General features: G+C 42.0%; 1 protein-coding gene across 1 annotated transcript; it reads right to left on the minus strand.

The window, feature by feature from the left end:
* Positions 1-1,352: 1,352 nt before the first annotated feature.
* On the minus strand, positions 1,353-19,149 carry LOC308075191 (phospholipid phosphatase 2-like). Its single transcript, XM_080414871.1, has 6 exons — positions 18,683-19,149; positions 6,078-6,229; positions 5,395-5,657; positions 4,439-4,496; positions 3,819-3,995; positions 1,353-2,540 (listed from the first exon to the last, which is right to left on the minus strand). The coding sequence occupies exons 1-6, from the start codon at positions 18,741-18,743 to the stop codon at positions 2,394-2,396; spliced, it is 858 nt and encodes a 285-aa protein (XP_080270997.1). The 5' UTR covers positions 18,744-19,149; the 3' UTR covers positions 1,353-2,393.
* Between the last annotated feature and the right edge of the window lie 151 nt (positions 19,150-19,300).

Genomic DNA, 19,300 nt, shown 5'->3' on the forward strand with positions numbered 1-19,300 from the left:
AAAGGTTAACAAAAGCTATATTTGCCTGGTAAAATAGTAAAAAGAAAAACAGCCATTGTTTGAATTTAAAGGGTGGCACTGCACAGTATGTTGTAGGTAAGCAGCTTGCAGCCTAGTGATATCTGAAGAGCAAGTTGTTGTTTTCTTCTGAGGTCTTGGAGGCAGTCTCATCTCTGGCAGGAATGGAGGAATCCCACAACTCCCAACAACAGGCCCAGGCATGAACAACGTCTGTATGTGTTGAGCACATTTTCAACAGAACACAGAGTTCACGGGTTGTTGAGTGAGCACAAATAAAAATCTTTTTGCGAGTTTACCAACAAACTGCAATCTCCTCCCCCTTCTCACTCTATCACGCAAGCACACACACGGATAGCTTTTGCAATATGACGTGTGGATTGCACACAAAACATTAATATATAGAGAAAGGAGTGGAGTCCTTTTACATTACATTACAGTCATTTAGCAGACGCTTTTATCCAAAGCGACTTACAATAAGTGTATTCAACATAGGTAGGGAACAAAAACTACTAATCACCAGAAGTCTTTAGTGCATTTTCTGCAAAAACAAGCAACCAAGAGTATACCTAGCGCTAAGGTAAAAGTGCAATATATCAGCTACCTATTTCCTAATGAGACAAAATAGCTAAATCAAATGAGCATGAGCTAAAACAAATAAGTGTATCGAATAAACAAGATCCAATAAACAATACAACAATAGAAAACAAGCGTTCATACAACTAGTTAACAACAAGTAGGTCAGGCTGAGAGGAAGGGTAGTGTTTCCTGTAGAGGTGGGTTTTCAGCCTGCGGCGAAATATGGGCAGTGACTCTTTAGCTTGAGCTTTTAGGTTGATAAGGCTGTACAGCCTTTGGTTCATGTTGTTCATGTTCCAGCCATCCCATGCCAGTGAGTGTGCAGCCCCAGGGGCATTTGAGGCGGCACATAAAAAGAAGCCCCTCCACCTAATGTCAAATTTATCCTCCGTTTGTTTTCGACAAAGTGTAAATTGGCTATTAGAAGAGTTGAGCAAACAGAGCTGTAATGTGCAAAGCAGCTGGATACAGACATGACAGAATTTTGAATCTTGTCACGAGAATAATCTGCACACTTAACAAAAGAACATTGCTGTGGATGTGTATGGAATTGCATTAAGCTTAAACACCTACATCTACAGAAGAAAACAAGGCTCTAAACCTTTCACTAAGCACATTCAACAATAATTTTGACCATTTTCTCCTCTGCCTTTCTTGTACTGAACTGTTAAATGAAAAGGCAATATCGCTTGTCCTCCAAAAGGGGTGGAGAGCTACAAGCTAAAAGCTTAGTATACAAAGTCAAAACAAAGTAGTGGTAATGCATACTTAAAAATAGTTTATTAGATCGTTATAATAAAATAGAAATTGTTAGTACTGTACAGGTACATAATGGTACACATATGTGATAATTTCAGCAGTCCATCACAACACAGGCATATATATCACTCACAAGCAGTAAAATTCAGACATGGCACAGAAAATGAAAATAAAAGCTAAAGCTAAAGTGACAGGGATAAGTAAATAGGCTACAATATATTTCCAGTGTAGACACTATGCTCATAAAATAACTGCACTCTTATCTGACCACCATCTACTGACAGAGAGATGGTTTTGAAATCTGCAGAACTTTAATACACATTAAAAATCCTCAGTGTTAATTTAACTCTGAGAGAGTACAAATGTAACCAAATGGATGTTTAAGTGTTATTTTAACACAGGATTTTACTGTGTAGCTGTCTTTGGCAGTTTACTCATAGTTTGACATCCTATCTTCATATTGTAAAATGACTATCAAGTAGCTTAAAACTATTTGTGTATAAAAACAACACAGAGTTAAGAAAAACATAGCAAAAGATTATAAAGGTTGCTCACTGTCAAATATTGAACATACTCAACTTATATAAATGCTACAGGTATAAACACAATACTCAACACACACATTGGACATGACCACAACATTCATGCAGACGTATCGTGCACACACTCACTCTGACGCCTGATTTATTCTTGGTTGTGTAGTGCTGTCTCACACCAAAAATAGCCGTTCTATCTATATCTCAGCACGGCAAGTTGTGAGCTTGGTGGATCTGCTATTTTCCGTGTGAGACACGATGCTCAACCAAGTAGAACTCAGACATTTAAGACACATACACAGTAGAACATTTGTTCTGGTATAGCCTTGATTATCTGAGCTTTGATACCTGTAAAACTGTTCTGAAGATATCTTCAGGGATGGTGTGTGCCACGATTGAAGGCTAGTGGTTATTGTCTTTATGAGTCCACAAGTTATCGTAGATGTAGTGGTGCACATAGTCGGTGTTGTCGTATAGCTGTTCTTAGTTGTAGTAATGTGTTCATGCATTGTAGTAGTGGTTTCCTTGTTGTGAGTCAGGGGCTTGCGGGGTGGGTTTACGTTCCAGGTGTTCATTCTCGGGCGGGTCTTCTCGTGGAGAAGGCCCGTGAAGGGGCCGCTGCTTAAAGAAGTCTGAGACATAACGGACCTGAGAGGAGAGGACAGGAGAGGAGTAAAAACACCCTAGCAGTGAGCAAGGTTATTAAAGGTTTGTATTTTACCCATTTCTGCCCAACCAAATTTCCCACCATTTCGCATTTTCTTCACAACTCACGTTTTGCTACAACTCCTATTTCATATTAACTCTGGAGTCATGTGATAAACATTAGAGCTCTTCACAGATCCAAAATGACCGACCAGAACACTAATGGACCCATGGTATTTGTTCCAAGACCCAATTGGTTCAAAGAATCTTTTCAAATAATGGAACCGAACCAGTATGGACCCGTCAAATTGTTTCCAAGATCATAGTGGACCCAGCTTCTTTAAAAAAAAAAGACAGACCCGGACCCTAATTGGACTCATTTGAAACAACAGTGCCACCGGGTCACAAATGCTACAGAAATAGTTTGTTGCAGAAATAATTTGTTTTCACCAAATTAGGTATAAATGGTCTCGTGTGCCATGTGACAATGACCGTCAAACAGGGTTTTGATACTATATTGTTTGCTTGTAGTTCCATTAAAAATGTGTGGGCGCCATAACCCGCCATATATCATGAACAGAACAAATTAAAAAACAACTTATAACTAATTAAATTGGAGGGCCCTCAAGAGCACACCTCTAAAAGTGCTTTCACTTTTGCCCATAGGGGGCATCACAATTGTGAAAAGTTGCAGTCTGTTGTACAAACTCATTTCTCCCATAGCTAACTCGTGTCCTGATGGCTATACCCCATGACTGACACAGCCCTGGGTAGGCAACCCAGCCTGGCGGAAATCTGTGCTCTGAGGAGCGCACTTCTAGTTTTTATTAGTTTCACTATTCGATTTTTATTATACGATGGCGGTTATGTGTCAGGGGCAAGATTTAACAAGTTCAGAATAGGTATTGTGCAATACAAACACCACAGGCAAGTTGACATCTTCATGAACACATGCACAATACCTTCTCATGCTTGTTGTGTTGACAAATTTGACAACATTCACAAATTAAAAAAAATATATTTTGTGAATATTTGTACGCCATTTTAGTTTTTTTTAAGTACATCATAGTTTCAGTTAGCAGTACATTTTGATTACTAGTTACTATTTTGAAGTTTTATAACCGTGGCAGTGACTGAGCATAGAGTGTTTTTTGGCAAACTACAAGCACAATAAAATGCATTTACATGTTACATGTCTAGATTAATTTGAAATAAATTACTAACCCTAAAACCCTTTTGGGGCAGAATTAAACATACATTATATTACACCCCTATACTCACAGTGAGCACAGCGATGAGGGCTCCTTGAAGCATTCCAACCAACACATCGCTCCAGTGGTGTTTGTAGTCAGACACTCGTGTGTATGCTACATACACAGCAAATGCCACCAGGAAGAACTGGATGGTGGGTCTGACCAGGCGTGTCCATTTGCCCTGCATACGCGCCTGTACATACAGCTGCACATACACAAACATGCACCCATATATTTTGAATACGTCATGATACAGATCAGTCATTTTACCACTTAAACCCTACTTAGTTGACTGGGGTCCCTTAGGGATTTATAGTTGGCCAGCTCCTTTTCCCCCTTACATCAAATCTCTTCACTGAAAATAGCCAATGTACAACCTCACAATGCGTTGCATTGCGACCTGTGAGCTTGTAGATATGCTATTCTCCACAAATTTTCGCACTAGAATAGGGATGCTAGGGTTCAAGTGGTTAAAACGAAGAAAAAACATAATGTTTTTGCTTTATTAGACAAGGCTATTACTAGGACAGCGAAGAGACGGGAAATATGGCATAGAGAAAAAAAGGCTCTTCCTACTGTGCAATCACAACACACAAACCCATAACAGTAAAATGTTTTTTAAATATGTCAAAATGATGCGACACTTACCGACAGAAAGAGCATGCAATACATCCCAAATGAGGAGTGACCAGAGTAAAATGATAACCTAGGAAGGAAGGTAAAGATGGGAGACCATACATTATCTTTACAGTAACTATGGAACGGTACGCGTACAGATCAGTGTTTCTCCATGCTCTTCATATATACAGTACTTGAATAACATTCTAGTTCCTTGAGTACATTATTTCTGGTCACAGAATGTTTAATATACATACTAATACATTTTAAGAACTTTGAGCCCAGCTGAGGTAACTCTCAGCTCTGCTGTCCCTAACCACATGTTCACATCCCATCCTTTAATATCACCTATAAACACACACACACACGAAACTCTTCACATTTTATATCGTCTTGTATTTATTAGCTCTGGCACCGTGAGCTACATCCTGTATAAAAAGGCACTATACCAATACATATTTTTATTAATATTATTGTCTCCCGTAGGCCGAAGGCATGGCCAAGACTATTTTTGGACCCTGTCCGTCCATCGTTGTGTGTGTCCGTCCGTCTGTGACCAGCTAATCTCCGGCACCGTTGGCCCTATCAACGTGAAACTGTGCACACACACTACCTGGATGCCAGAGCAGAACCTCTTCCCCAAAGTTTTCACATCGGCCTGGTATAGCGCCACCAGGAGGCCGATTATTTTATATTACTCCTACAGATTTTGTCCAAACATCACGCAAATCGGTACACATTATCTCTATAGTCATGTGATCAACATGGATCTGTCCGATTCTTCATATTCCATCAACATTGCTGTCCCACAATAACCTACCAGACCTGGCGTAGACCTGTGCTCAGAGGAGCACTTTTTCTAGTGATTATTGTTGTTGTTATAAAATCCAGCAAACACGCTCATCTCCATAAAAGTATTGTCGTTTTAGGGTATAGAAAGTTTCAGTTGTTTCTGCTTCTGAATCAATGGAGTGATGAAGTCATACCTGGACTCGGTAACATTGCGGAGGTTGCCGGTGCAATTGATGTGCAGCGTGTATCCATTGCAGACGCTTGGAGCACATACGGCGAGGAAGTTTGGGCGGGGCCGGCCTATGGTGAACTTAGCCAGGTCAGTCAGCGACTGGCTAACGGCGCCACCAAACAGGAAGGTGCCCACTACCTTGTAGAGCGCTGCGAGGTACTGGTTGAACTGGGAGTTGGAGCGAAGTCGCTTGGTGTACACCAGGTACGCCTCTCCCGTTGTGATCTGTGGAGTGAATTGAATAAGCACCGAAAATGCACATAGGAGTGGTGATAATAACAGATGCCATTGTTGCTATCCTTATTTTCCCAACACTCAGCACAATAAAATTTCCCTATATACTTTATTATCTCTGGTCAGAATAAAGCCATTAACCATTCTAAGCAATGTTTACTGTCTATTATGTTTGTTTTTAGTTTTAGAGGTAAATTTTTTCACCTTTTATCTAGCTTCTAATTCCAATTACTAATGATTAATTCATAACTTACTTCAGAACACCTGTTCTGGTTGTTAACACATTACATTCTTACAACTGAGAGCTACACACATTACAAATCCTTTATAATGAAAATGACGACACCAGGCTGAGTACTCAGTAATTACGGGTCCAGCATTACACTATCCTATGTAGGTGTTGGTACTCACAATGAGTATGGAGCAGCTAATGGTGACCGCTGCCATGGCCCCATGGGAGATGGTGTCCCTCTTGTATGGGTAGCTGATGCTTTTGTCATCACAGTAGATTCCCCTCTGGTAGGGGCTGAACATTAGAGTGAGGATGACTGATGGCAGGCCCGCTGGAGAGAGGGAGGGAGAAGAACAGAACAGAACATCAGCGGTTCCACTCAGCCACCGTGACTAGAACATTGACAGACTCGACATTGACACACAATGAGACCAGATTTACCATGAAGCTCAAGGACCTCTAGTTTGAGGGTGGTAAACAAGAATGTTTGATACCGAGCAGCAGAATCGGTACAGCTGGCTGGCTCTCTAAAGGACTAAAAAGATGTCCTCATGAAACGGGACAACCAAATAATGTATCGCTCTAACTTGCTCTGTGAGCACGATCCAATCTAATGTTGTTCTCCAAATAAAGAGGGATGTGACATTCATTTGCTAGTTAGATAAGGCTGTCATGGATTAGTCAAACTGGCACGGTGTCAGCAGAATATTACTGGCATGCCCACATAAAGAACCTCAAAATAATTGGGGATCTCTGCAGCAGCAGGATATTCTGTGAAACTGTGCCAAACTTGGAGAAAAGACACTGCCGTGTAGTTATCGGCGAAGCGCGCCAGCTGTAACGATAAGGAGTTACAGCACTAGTCTGCCTAGTCCCCCCCCCCCCCCCCACACGCACACACACCATGTACTACTTGAAAAATACCCTGTTGTAGTAATGCAAATAGCAGGCTACAGACCGTTTCTCAGATACATTTGATTTAGGCTGGTGTGAGTGGCTAGAGTAGTGGTACCAACAGGTAGTAGTCAGGGTAACAGTAATATAGTTGTTTGCAAAATCACAAAAGCCCCTTAGGAAGTCCACCCGGCTGAGGGCAGAGCAGAGTTCAGGGCAGATCCATCAGCTCTGCGTTGACAAGTTACACATGTGCCACTCTACCCACGACAGAGGCTCAGGAAGCAGCCAGAGACAGACAAAATAATCGATTGGTCAACGGGGCAGAAGGTCTCATTGTACCCAACAATACAGAGAGGGTTTGTCACCAGTACAGCTCAGTGAGGAAGGCTCGGCCTCTAGAAGCCGCATCCCCCCCATCTCCCCCCACAGAGGAAGCTCCTGTCACCATGGATACACTGCTGGGCAGAACAGCCTTGACCTATGACCTTGGCGCAGCATTTACAGAGTCAAGGGCCTGGGAGCCAAAAACTTGACCGGACGGATGTACAGCCCTCAATGTAAATGTGTCCATCAATGCGCGCACACACACACACACACACACACACACACACACACAAACACAATGTAGACACAGACACACTTCTCAAAATGAGCTGATTGCTTTCTTTTTTCTTCCCCATGTAAAATGTACACATACAGTGTGTATGCATATGTCCAACCAACCACACATGTATACATACGCATACAAGTGAAGCTGTAAGGGGTTCAGGATAACCATGTATTTATAGTGTCATCATGTGAAATTCCCTCAAACTGAGCTCTCACGGAAGAGGTCCTCTTATTTCTAATTCCTCCACCCCCATCTTCTTCACATGCATGTGAGGAGAGAGACAAATAGAGGAGGAGAGGGAGAAAGGAGGGGGGGGGGGGGGGCAGAGACATCGAAAGATGATAACTTTAGGTTACTTGCATAACCCTAGTTCTCCGATTAGCATGAGTGAGTGTCTCACTACGGGAACGCGGAACGCCCCCAAGTTTCAGAGTGACGCAGAGGGAGCCAGGACAAAAGCTCAGGTCCAGACTGGCACAGTGGCACCAGACGAACATAAACCTGTCTCTTAAATCTGAACAGGACAATAGCCGAGCTCTACTAGCTTGATGTCAGGAACTTTCGACACTCAAGCCTTTAAATAGCGTTCCTGTTTTTAAGAACTATACGCTGTACTGCTGTCAGTTAATGAGTGTGACTTCGGAGTGTGAGCTGTGTATTTGTTCGGTCAGAGTGTGAGCACTGGAGTTTTTCGGTCAGAGTGTGAGTTGTGGATTTGTTCGGTCATGTGCCACAGTGAGGCTCTCAACAGATTGTTTCCTTCCTCAAAGAGATGTGCCACCTGCTGTGAAAGGGAAAACTTAAAAACACACGCGCGGGTAAACATGTTCCAGACAGGTAATTTTAGCAAGAAAATTCCAGCATGATGTCACTGATGTAGAGTGAGGACATTAAAAAGTGTGTTTATGTGTGGAGTTCCCATTAAGTCTGAGCTCATTGTTTTAGCTAGAATCAGGTGTGACTGTGACCATTATACTGAAGTCTCCCCACTTCCACTTCCCCTCCTCCCTCTGGCCGTGTCTCAGTGTTAGTCCTCTCCACCGACGTTACAAAGAAATCCTGCAAATACTAAATCGTGGTTTTGAGTTTCAACCGAAAGCAATTTACTGAACACACAGATGCTTTTCTCTAGGGATTATACAGGATATAGTTCTCACCCGTATTAGAGGAGGCCTAACATGGAGTTGGGTTTCTCACGGAGGCCCAAAGGCCTTCCAGACGGCCCCCAGTCAAAATCAATTGCATTTCGCTAATGTTTCATTCATTACAAGGAAATCCCAAAAAGATTGTCTTCTCAGACAGGACCCCTGCAAGACCAAGTCTTATTTAGTGGCAGTGTGTGGCCGAAAGCAAATCTATTAGATGATGTTCCATAGCATCAATAAAAATGGCAACCGTTGCCATCATGTAGATGTTTAAGGTAGGGTAAAGTGGCATAACTTGACGTGCATCAGTGGCGCTCGCATCATTGGCGCTTTGTATCTGTCAGGGCCTTAAAAAGGTTAAAGCTATATATTGTGATAGTAATCATTGCTATAGAGTGTTTGTTCAGTAACAGGGGTCTCCCATCTCTCCAGCTCTTTATCAAACAGAAAATAAGTGCAGATGGGTTGCCAATTTCAGCCCATCAAGAGTACACATTTATCAGCTTAAATGTAGAGTGTTATACAGTTCCAACTTTGTCTGCTCATTTATTTGTTTAATCACTTACAATTCACTTCTTTATTCTGTATGAGTTCTCTCTGCTGCTTGGATAAAATTGGTATCACAACCCGAAAATGTACCACCAATGTGGAACCAGCCCATGTCTCTGGTCAGCCATGCTCTTCTTTGAAGTATGGGCCAATTAGTGTTTGTTCTGCAGGGTGCAAGGATAACATTTAGATAAGAGATGGCTTGTTTGACACAGGTCCCCTGGTGGTGGGATGTGTAGGCGGACCGAGGCAGGCCGTGACACTACAAACATACACACAGATGTGCACACATAACACACGTCCATGCATGGACAAACGTATACGCACGCACACCATTACCATGTACATTACGCTTGTTTACGTAAACACACACATGCGCTTGTGTGCGTGTGATGCACAAAAATAATTTCACAACAGGATTTACAAGGAAGTCAATTCCCCTTTCATACTGTCCACGCTCCAGTGCCATCGCTTTTGGTGTACTCTCTGGGGGCAGAGCCCATAGAGAGCTCCTATTATCTTAGTGGAACAGCCTGTTTTTATGGGGCCTGGTATGTTTTTATAGGCCTCTGTTATAAACCACCAGCGCCCCCCCCCCCCCCCCCCCCCCCCCAAGAGGCTGGGCTGAGCTGGTAGAGATGGAGAAAGGCCAGGAGGAGAGAGAGGCACAGATCAAAGAAAATGACCACAAGTAACGATCAAGCTCCTGACAGATACCCAGCGTTCTCTCAGATGGAACACTCTTGTAGTGACGACAGCGGGAAACGTTTGTGTCCCGTGGTGGAAAATGATATGTCTTTCTTATTTCATTCCAGTGTCGTTGTAACAATTACGTTTTTTTTTTACGTTTGACAATGGCAAGTTGGAGATTGACAAACACTGTAGAGAATAATTATGTTCTTTCCTTGGAAATGAGTCATGCACACTGGCATACACAGTTTTTCTATTTGGAAACAAAACAGACAGGATGGCCAGAGAGCAGATAAAGGAAGCAGAGAAAGTATTGTTTTACACTTTCACAATCGCTTCTGGCAGCAGCATTGTGTCTGATTCCTCCATGAGAAAATAAACATGGTGGAATTTGGGATCGGACACAAGTACAACTTCCCCTTGACCTCTGACCTGACAGGAAGTGGAACAGTTCCTGAAGTGTTTGAGATAAGACGTGTTGGCCCACGTCGCCACTGTCACAAAGCTGCCACATCCAACAGAAACAACAGCAAATGACTGTGACCCTCTCTGATCACAGCCACCCGTCGCCAAGGCTGAGCCGCTTTGGGAAACGAGTGAATGGACTCCATTTACGTGGTAAATGGACTGCATATAGTGCTTTTCTCCAAAGCGTCTTACAATGCATTTCACATTCACGCACACATTCTGATTCTAATTCACACACATCGAAGGTAGTGGGTACCGTGCAAGGCACCAACCTGCTCATCAGGAGCAGTTAGGGATTCAGTGTCTTTTTTAAGGACATTTCGGCACGCAGCCAGGAGGAGCCAGGGATCGAACCATTAACCTTCCGATTCCAAGACCTGAGCCACTGCCGTCCCAGTGTGTCTTGCTCAAGGACTCTTCGACACGCAGGCAGGTGGTTATTCCAAATTCATCTTAAAGGAGAGATCCGCCCATTTTAAGTGTTATCTTTGATGTGTCGCTAATCACTCACCATCATTGAAAGGGACGTTGAGTTATTCCAGAGAGTCCCCTGTCGTCCAGTCTGTCGACCCCCTCCGTTGGCATAATGGGAGCCCGTGTAAGAGTGAAAATCGAGAACGAGATGATGCTGGTTGCTTATTTCTTCCACAGATGCCAGGTTCTGTGGAAGAAACAAGCAACCAGCATCATCTCGTTCTGCACGAACGATAGCTCGTTCGCGACATTCAGTGCACGTTTGAGTATCATGAGACTCCACGATGAGCAGTAGTAGAGAAAAAACTAACTTTTCATCGGTTATAATAGACGATTTTCACTCTTACACGGGCTCCCATTATGCCAACGGAGGGGGTCGACAGACTGGACGACAGGGGACTCTCTGGAATAACTCAACGTCCCTTTCAATGTTGGTGAGTCTTAGCGACACATCAAAGATAACACTTAAAATGTCCGGATCTCTCCTTTAAGCCTGATATATATATATATATATATGTAGTTTCATGCCAGTGTTGCACACCGAAAATAGCTAATCTACAAGCTCGCAACGCATCACGGCTATTTTAGCGGTACGGCACAGCGCGCAACCAAGTATAAATCAGGAATTACGTCAGTGTTGTTCTAAAATAGGTGTCTTTGTTTTGAGGTTGTTTAGAAAATCAACAACCCATAAACATCAAATATTAAAATTCTAAAGACTAAATTCTAAAGTCTTAAGAATTCTAAAACCATTGGTTTCTCATTTCCAAGTAAACACCATTTGATCAAGGTTTAGCAGCTTGGTTGGAAGATCGCCCATTTTTTATGTGAATGTTTCTTTTTAGGGAATTTCCTGGACACTCTGTGGAGAAAGGAAAAAGAACAGTGTAATTCTGTGTTCCTTGGGTATTTGTTTTTCATGAAGTGAACTCTACTACGGCTTGAAATCCTCAAATCAGTGAAAAAAGGAGATAACAGAGAAAGTAAAGCTTAATTTATGTGTGTCGCACAACAGTGTCGCTTTCTGAAAATCGGTAATTTTCAGCAAACAACACCATCATGCTACAGATTATTAACTTGGCTTAAAGCCATACTATATATAGCAAAAGGAATTCTTAAAAATAATAATTTGATTTTTTTTTAATTGAAGATTTTCTGAACTTAGGTTAGGATTTAGAAGGCTTTTTTTAAATCGGCTTCAGGTCTAAATGAGTTAAGAGAATGATGCTCCCTATGAAGTCCCCTGGCATAATTATATGTAACCTTCCTCTCACCATGCATGCACCCAAATGTACTGACTCACACACCATAGTTGTGCTGTTGAGCACAGGGTACTCTACCTCTAAGCAGCCAGCCTGTCCATTCTCTCTCTATATATCTCTCCCTCCCTCCATCTCTTTTCACACAGGAATGTAAGGGAGCACAAGTCAACAACACTTCCCACTTCACACTGACACGTACTTGGCAGAGACAGTGTGTGTGTGTGTGTGTGTGTGTGTGTGTGTGTGTGCGCACACATTTTGTCAATAAAAGAGTTGGAGAGTAGCATCTCAAACATGTCAGCAAAATGTTACAAATAGCGCATAAATAACAGTCCCCTGGGACAAAGTGCAGCAGCTGGTGACATCGATCCCTCATTGTGTCCCCATGTCCCTTGACTTGGCGTCCCCGGCCAGCTGTGGTGCAACAACAGTATATACAAGTGTTGAGACATCGCAAAAGCATAATCTCATGTTGCGGCTGCTGTGATTCACATGACGTGGCTGGATGCAGTAGGTAAGTAGGAATTGCACACAGTGAAATCGTAAGCAGGACAGTAACTAAGTACATTTACATGAGTATTGTACTTACATTTTTGGAGATTTCTTTTTTGTCATGTTTTTCACTCCGCCATGTACTTTTGACACCACTACATAACGTTTCTAGGAAGGGACTTTTGAGACCCAAACGTTTATTATAAGCCCCATTTCAAGTGAAAATAGCCGATCTACAAGCTCACAGCTTTCGTATTTACTTGAGTATATACTTTGTCCACCACTGATCCTGTGTTGATTTAAGTAACCACTTTAAGCTGGCACTCCTGTTTCTGACATGTCATTACAGGCAAATATTTAAATGTTATTTTGGACATTTAAAAAAAAGTTTTAAAATTAGGTGGTTAACTCAGAGAGTGTAAAATGGACCCAAATGGGCTTGTTAGGGTTTAGGATTACATGTGTCGATGGCGTGAGCTTAGTTGACTTTAGCATATTTGGTGTTTACCAGTGTCAGCATGCAGAGTCTGGAAGGCGTAAAAGAACCGACAACTTTGGTTAACCTGGCTGAGAGGCCTAGAAGGAAACATTTTTCAGAAACCAAGAGTGCACTCATTTTTATATTGATGCATGTGGAGGTTTGCAATCACACAATAGGTTTTAACAGATTTCAAAGGTGATCAGAACTACAGAGTGTGTGTGTGTGTGTGTGTGTGTGTGTGTGTGTGTGTGTGTGTGTGTGTGTGTGTGTGTGTGTGTGTGTGTGTGTGTGTGTGTTTATGGATGGTGTTGACTATATACGGCACAGACAATCAAACTGGAAGGTTTAATTGGCAAACAAACCCTTCTCTAGAGGTATATGATGGTACTATGCACCCTGACACTATCTGCCTTTATAAGATGCTATAACTAACTGCCACACACATATCTGGCACCCCGAGCAAATCAAAACCAACAGCAGGAACTACTCAATAGTGATTGACTGATAAAGTCAGGATAGTGTTTGCATTTGTGTATCGGGATAGGCAGCTAAGGATGCAGATATGGCAGATGTGTTTCTCAAATACTTGTAGTTTCAGTTTGAGTTAGTTGATAAAAGTTGTTGATTCTCACTACTCTTACTGTAAACAATGAGAGTGATTAAAGTGCTTAAAATATAATATAGGATAAAGAATAAACATGCCTGCCTAGAATGAAAGGCATGTGCCCAGATAGAAGATGCCAAGTTCACTTCAATAATTATGGATATCAGAACCTTTGAGAGAGAGAAAGAAAACTGGGTCATGATATCAGCCTCACAGACCTCACATGTCCAAAATATCGGATTCTGTATCTGCCTTAAAAAAATCCACATCGACCTCTAATACTCGCAAATCTGATTGAGGTGTGGATGATGTGTAAATGACCCTAGAGCCATTGACTCTAGGACCATTATGCTCTTGTGTCATAACCCCCACCGCCCTGAGAATGACGTAAGAGCAAAATGGCTGCCGTGTGGTCATCGTCAACTGAAACAGCTGAAAGATGGAAACGGAATGGATACAGATTAATTCAGCAAGCCTGAAACAAAAAGCAGCAACAGCTGTGGTCTGATGAGAGATTGCAGCTCTTCAATGTAATAAGAGGAGATAACATGCAGGTAAAGGCCAATGGCCAACGGTTGAACTCGGTATAAGTGGAAACAGTGAGTTACCCTATAAGGCAAGGCCAGCCCTCCGAGAATCCTTTCAGACACCTGAACAGAGCACATTTTATTTGTTTGCAACAGTTGGGCTGCTCCCCTGCATACGGGGTGTGTGTGTGTGTGTGTGTGTGTGTGTGTGTGTGTGTGTGTGTGTGTGTGTGTGTGTGTGTGTGTGTGTGTGTGTGTGTGTTTATGCATCCTTCCTTTGTGTCAAAAGACTAAACTTTATGTGCAGTGGTGCATATGTGCGTGTGTGTGTGTGTGTGTGTGTGTGTGTATGTATGTGTTTAAGCATCCTTTGTGTCAAAAGTATAAACTACATTATGTGCAGGGATGTAAACATGTGTCTGCGTGCGTGTGTGTGTGTGTGTGTGTGTGTGTGTGTGTGTGTGTGTGTGTGTGTGTGTGTGTGTGTGTGTGTGTTTATGCGTCCGTCCTTTGTGTCTAAACTTTATCGCGCGCGTACGCGTACGTGCGTGCGTGCGTGCGTAAACACTGTTGCCTGCAGTGATAACAAAGATGACAGGAGAGTGAGAGGGATATGGGATGGGGGATGTGTGGAGAAGAGCGAGAAAAGACAGAATGAGAGAAATAATGTCACAGAAAAAAAGTGTGAGAAACAGACAGCCAAGGACTGCCGAAGGAGACGGTTTGGGAGAAGAATGAGAGAAAAGGTGAGTCAGCAGCTAGGAAGCGAGATGGAAGTGATAGAAATATATTCACATAGCTGATGAATAAGAGAGATGGATAGAGAGACAGAAAAATAGAGTGTAGACTTACACTGATAGAGAAAATAGTATGGGGACAGAATTACATAAAGGGCAGAGAAGTGGGGGATAAGAGGACAGCGAAAAAGACAAAAGAGAATGACAGAGAGTGTCATAGGGAGGGAGGGGAGGGGATTGGAATAAAAGAATGAGTGTGCTCCAGAGATCAGTTACAATTTGGAAACTCAGCACATTCCATCCATATCAATCTGCTGCCACACTGTGAGGAAACCCAGATAGGAACACACACACACACACACACACACACACACACACCCACACACACACAATATATAAAGCGGGGATCAAACCTGTTTGTCCTCCACACAAACTAGGCCTACAGACCGTAGCAGATTATCAATCCCAAGGGAGACCAACACTAACAGAAAGAGGGCGTAGGTGGGCGTCATGGGACAGGAAGACATCTTAACCAATTTAACTCTGGTGTCCCAATTCCGGCATGTCATTATAGGTGAAATGAAAAAATACACAAAAAAAAATCTTTTGAAAATAGTATAGTAAATATTAAAAAAGCTCTTGCAGATTGTTTATTTTTGAAATAATTTAGATCATTTGTGTGGTTAAGTGGTTGGAGATGGATTGACTAAAAAAAAGGACATATAGTTAACTGAAATCAGTGACGGGACTTGTGTAATCCTATACAATGTCTGACTCACTTTTTCTCTAGTCATAAAGTTGTATGTTCAATGAAACGAATGCATAACTATGTACCAATCAAACAAGATATTTCACCACTTGGGGAAAATGTTTTAATTTCTATCACAATATGACTGAGGGGACCAAATTAAAACTAATTACAAAAAACAGAATAGTTGGTAACTTAAATCTTTAGTTCATTAAACAATGTATTTTCTGTGTGGAGTTTGTTCACATGGGTTTCCTCGAGTGCTCCAGTTTCCTCCTCCTTATATCATAATTTGTCTCGATTTCCCCCGGTGTATGGCGGTTACAATAATTAATATGCGCTAGGGAAATTGAGACGAATGATGACCCAGTTGTCTCATACATACTACACTGAAAGGCATGCATGTTAGGGACATACAGTACTATACCAGTGATTCTCAACCTGAAGCCATGAGGATATTGGCAAAACACTATGATTTTATTGATAATATAAAAGTAATAATGTCAATAATACATTAGTTCTATTGATCCAGGCCGGAACACAATCGATGATTGATTGATTGACGATCATTAAAATATATCATTAAAATAACATGCTCCTAAATGTCAGTAAGGCTCAGCTCTTATGGTTTTATGTGATGTACAGTATATTCTCAATGTCATTGTAAATGAGAGCTTCCTCTCAATAGATTTTTGAGGTTAAAACAAGATTGAATAGATTAGACGGACGGACGAATGGGTCAAATAGGCTACAGAGGATAAGTTTGATACATTTCATCTTGGATCCTACAGAGATTTGGACTTTGGGTATTCATGTTTTTCTTCTTCCACATGAACTCTTTTCATGAGCGGAAGTGGACGAATGCAAACATGTATGTGCACGCGTGCCCACACACAGTCATGGGAGATAAAGGAAAGGGTAGCCATTATCATTCCTCCCTGTCACTCACCAGATGGCTCCACAACACACACACACACACACACACACACACACACACACACACACACACACACACACACACACACACACACACACACACACACACACACACACACACACACACACACACACACACACACACACACACACACACACACACACACAGTACCTTTCTGGGAGACCTTCCACAGTTTTCTAAAAGGTACTGTATAGAATCTGTGACTCACAAATCAAGTCGGTGGAAATGTTATACCAACCTGTATTAGTTAGAAGCCCACTAAATGCCAAACAATAGCAGGTCGCAGCACAATTTACAGTAGCATCTCACTTCACAAATCTTTTGCTTTTACATTTTTTTTATAGAAAGTTTAGCTAACAATTCACACTTTTTTAAAATCCTTACCACCTCTACCATCACCCACATCGTGCGGATAGAAGGTACAAGATGTGTAAAGACGAAGAAAGGTGGAGAGACTTTGTCCATCCCAAAGCAAGTCCTAAACATGCAGTTTTTCAACTCCTGGGCAAGTTAGAACAGATCAGTGATGACAACCCCCCCCCCCCCCCCACACACACACACACACACACACACACACACAGCTCACCTAAAGTCTTACACATGAAGAGCCACAGGGTACATGTAATTATGCAAAAGAGGTCACGAGAACAATGCAAAAGAGGTCATGAGGACAATGACTGGACTGTTTACATGTGGTACACAACTTCCTTTTACCAAATAACCAGACAGACAGACAGACAGACAGACTGGTTCAGAGATGGGCACTTAATCTAGGCTACATACATACACTGTAGGCTTAGGCTACTGTAACAAGCCCCTCATACATCTCAGTTGTTCATAAGACACATCAGCTGCAGCTGAAGGCTTGTTCATATTGCCAAATGACTTTCAATGCTGAGAAGATGCGTCATCAGGCTGAACCATCCAACTGTATCTTCACTCCTGCTCCTTGATGACATCAGCATAACTCAGTCACAAATCATTACTGATGATGATCAATAACATTCTTGCCACAGCTCTGGGTGTGAACGGGTGAACACACACACACACACACCACAGCAATTTCATGTCACTCACTCGATTTGGTTCTTGTGAAAGACAGACAGTGGCCTGTTTTAACAAGATATGAGCAATGCTGACTGACACCCAATATTCAGTACAGGTGTTACTAAGCGCTCAATCACTAGTACGTCTATCATAATATGATATATTATGTCCACTCCTGACCCTATAGCCGCAAGAAACCCTTAGGATCTTATTTTTAATATCTGGAATCTAGTTGCAAATGCAATACCACCAACCCTTGACAGCCCATACATCAAAACATACATGTTTAGAAGTGCTTGCTGGAAATCACTCAGGTCCTCAGTTCTTAAGTGCACATAGCCTAATGCGGGAGGCTGCGGCAGCAGGACGTTGAGTTATTGAAAACGAGCGCTTCCAAACGCCAACACCAAGAAAAATAATCACCTGCACGAAATTTATTGACAGAAAGTAGCTCATAATAACATATCTATGGTGGATTTTTATGAAACAAAAAACGTTGCAGATAGAAAGAGCATAATTCAAGCTTTCCCTGCAACTGCAATGTTTGAGTTTAACGTCGTTTAATACAGTCAGATAGGACTTTTCTGTTTGGATGTATGGGCTGTCAAGGGTTGGTATTGCAACTCTAGATTAAAAAGATATTAAAAATAGGATCTAAAAGAGTTGCTTGCGGCTGTCCTCCTGACCCCATAGCATACTGCGAGTAGCAGGTCTTTATCACGTGGAAAGTCCAAAACGTTAACTTATACTGACAGGTAGATGACTTGAATCACTTTTGGAATGCTTGCAAGATGCAACTAGTTAGTAGCCTATAACTCATAACTCATAAAGCAACAGCATTATGAGGCTAAATCGTCTGTCTGCAATTTTGCTGCAAAGTTTGTAAAATTTCCTTTAAAAGACATAATTAGCCTATTTAAAAAAAAATAAGCATGATCTCGCACGTTGCCAAGAAGACACGCATGAAATCACATCTCAGCCATGTTGAGTAGTAGCAGCAGGAGAAAAGGTAGCCCTGAAACATGACTGTCATACATGATACAACACACAAGCGTCATGTGAACCATGGCTAGAGAAAAGGTTGCTGTTACTTACCAACGATGACACAAAGAACATCCACCACAATCAACATACTCCTCTTTCCCTGCTCTGTCATGGTTCATGTAGTGTTGCCGTTTACACTTTCATAAATAAAGAAATCGCATTAAAAAAAAAGGAGATCTGCGGTCTCAACAGGTGTAGCCTATGTTATATAATAAGCCACATTTGAACGAGGTGAGAAAAAAAAAAAAAAAGTCAGAGAGTAACCCGATCTGCTCGTTCTTCCGGCTCCTCTACTCTACCTGTCCTACTGTGTTTACTCTTGTCCCTGGCAGAATCTAGTTGTATAAAAAAAATATCACGCGTCTAGGTGAGCAGTAGAGGACGTGCTTCCCTCACAGCAACACAGTGGCGTCCTGCTTCACGCACACAAACGTGGTGGTGGTGTATATAATGCACTGCGGTGGTATGATGGTGGTGGTATGAGGGTGGGCCGTGTTGTCCACACATTTAGACGCTCCTCCACGTTTGACAGATTATTTAAACTTCCAGAGATCCCTCCTCCTCCCTGATGAGGAGTTGCAGTGGTGGAAAGTAACTAAGCTACATTTACTCAAGTACTGTACTTAAGTAAAGTTTTGAGTTTTTGTACTTTACTTTGAGTATACCAAT

The sequence above is a fragment of the Gymnoscopelus braueri genome (genome assembly GCF_963280865.1).
Source record: "Gymnoscopelus braueri genome assembly, chromosome: 19".
Lineage (NCBI taxonomy): Eukaryota > Metazoa > Chordata > Actinopteri > Myctophiformes > Myctophidae > Gymnoscopelus > Gymnoscopelus braueri.

Coding starts and splice junctions, on each gene's coding strand:
- LOC308075191 (XM_080414871.1), bottom strand. CDS start 18,743: ATGACAGAGCAGGGAAAGAGGAGTATGTTGATTGTGGTGGATGTTCTT. Junction 3,996..4,438: donor ATTGCATGCTCTTTCTGTCG/GTAAGTGTCGCA, acceptor GTGTATGTGCAG/CTGTATGTACAGGCGCGTAT. Junction 2,541..3,818: donor CCCTCATCGCTGTGCTCACT/GTGAGTATAGGG, acceptor CTCTCCTCTCAG/GTCCGTTATGTCTCAGACTT.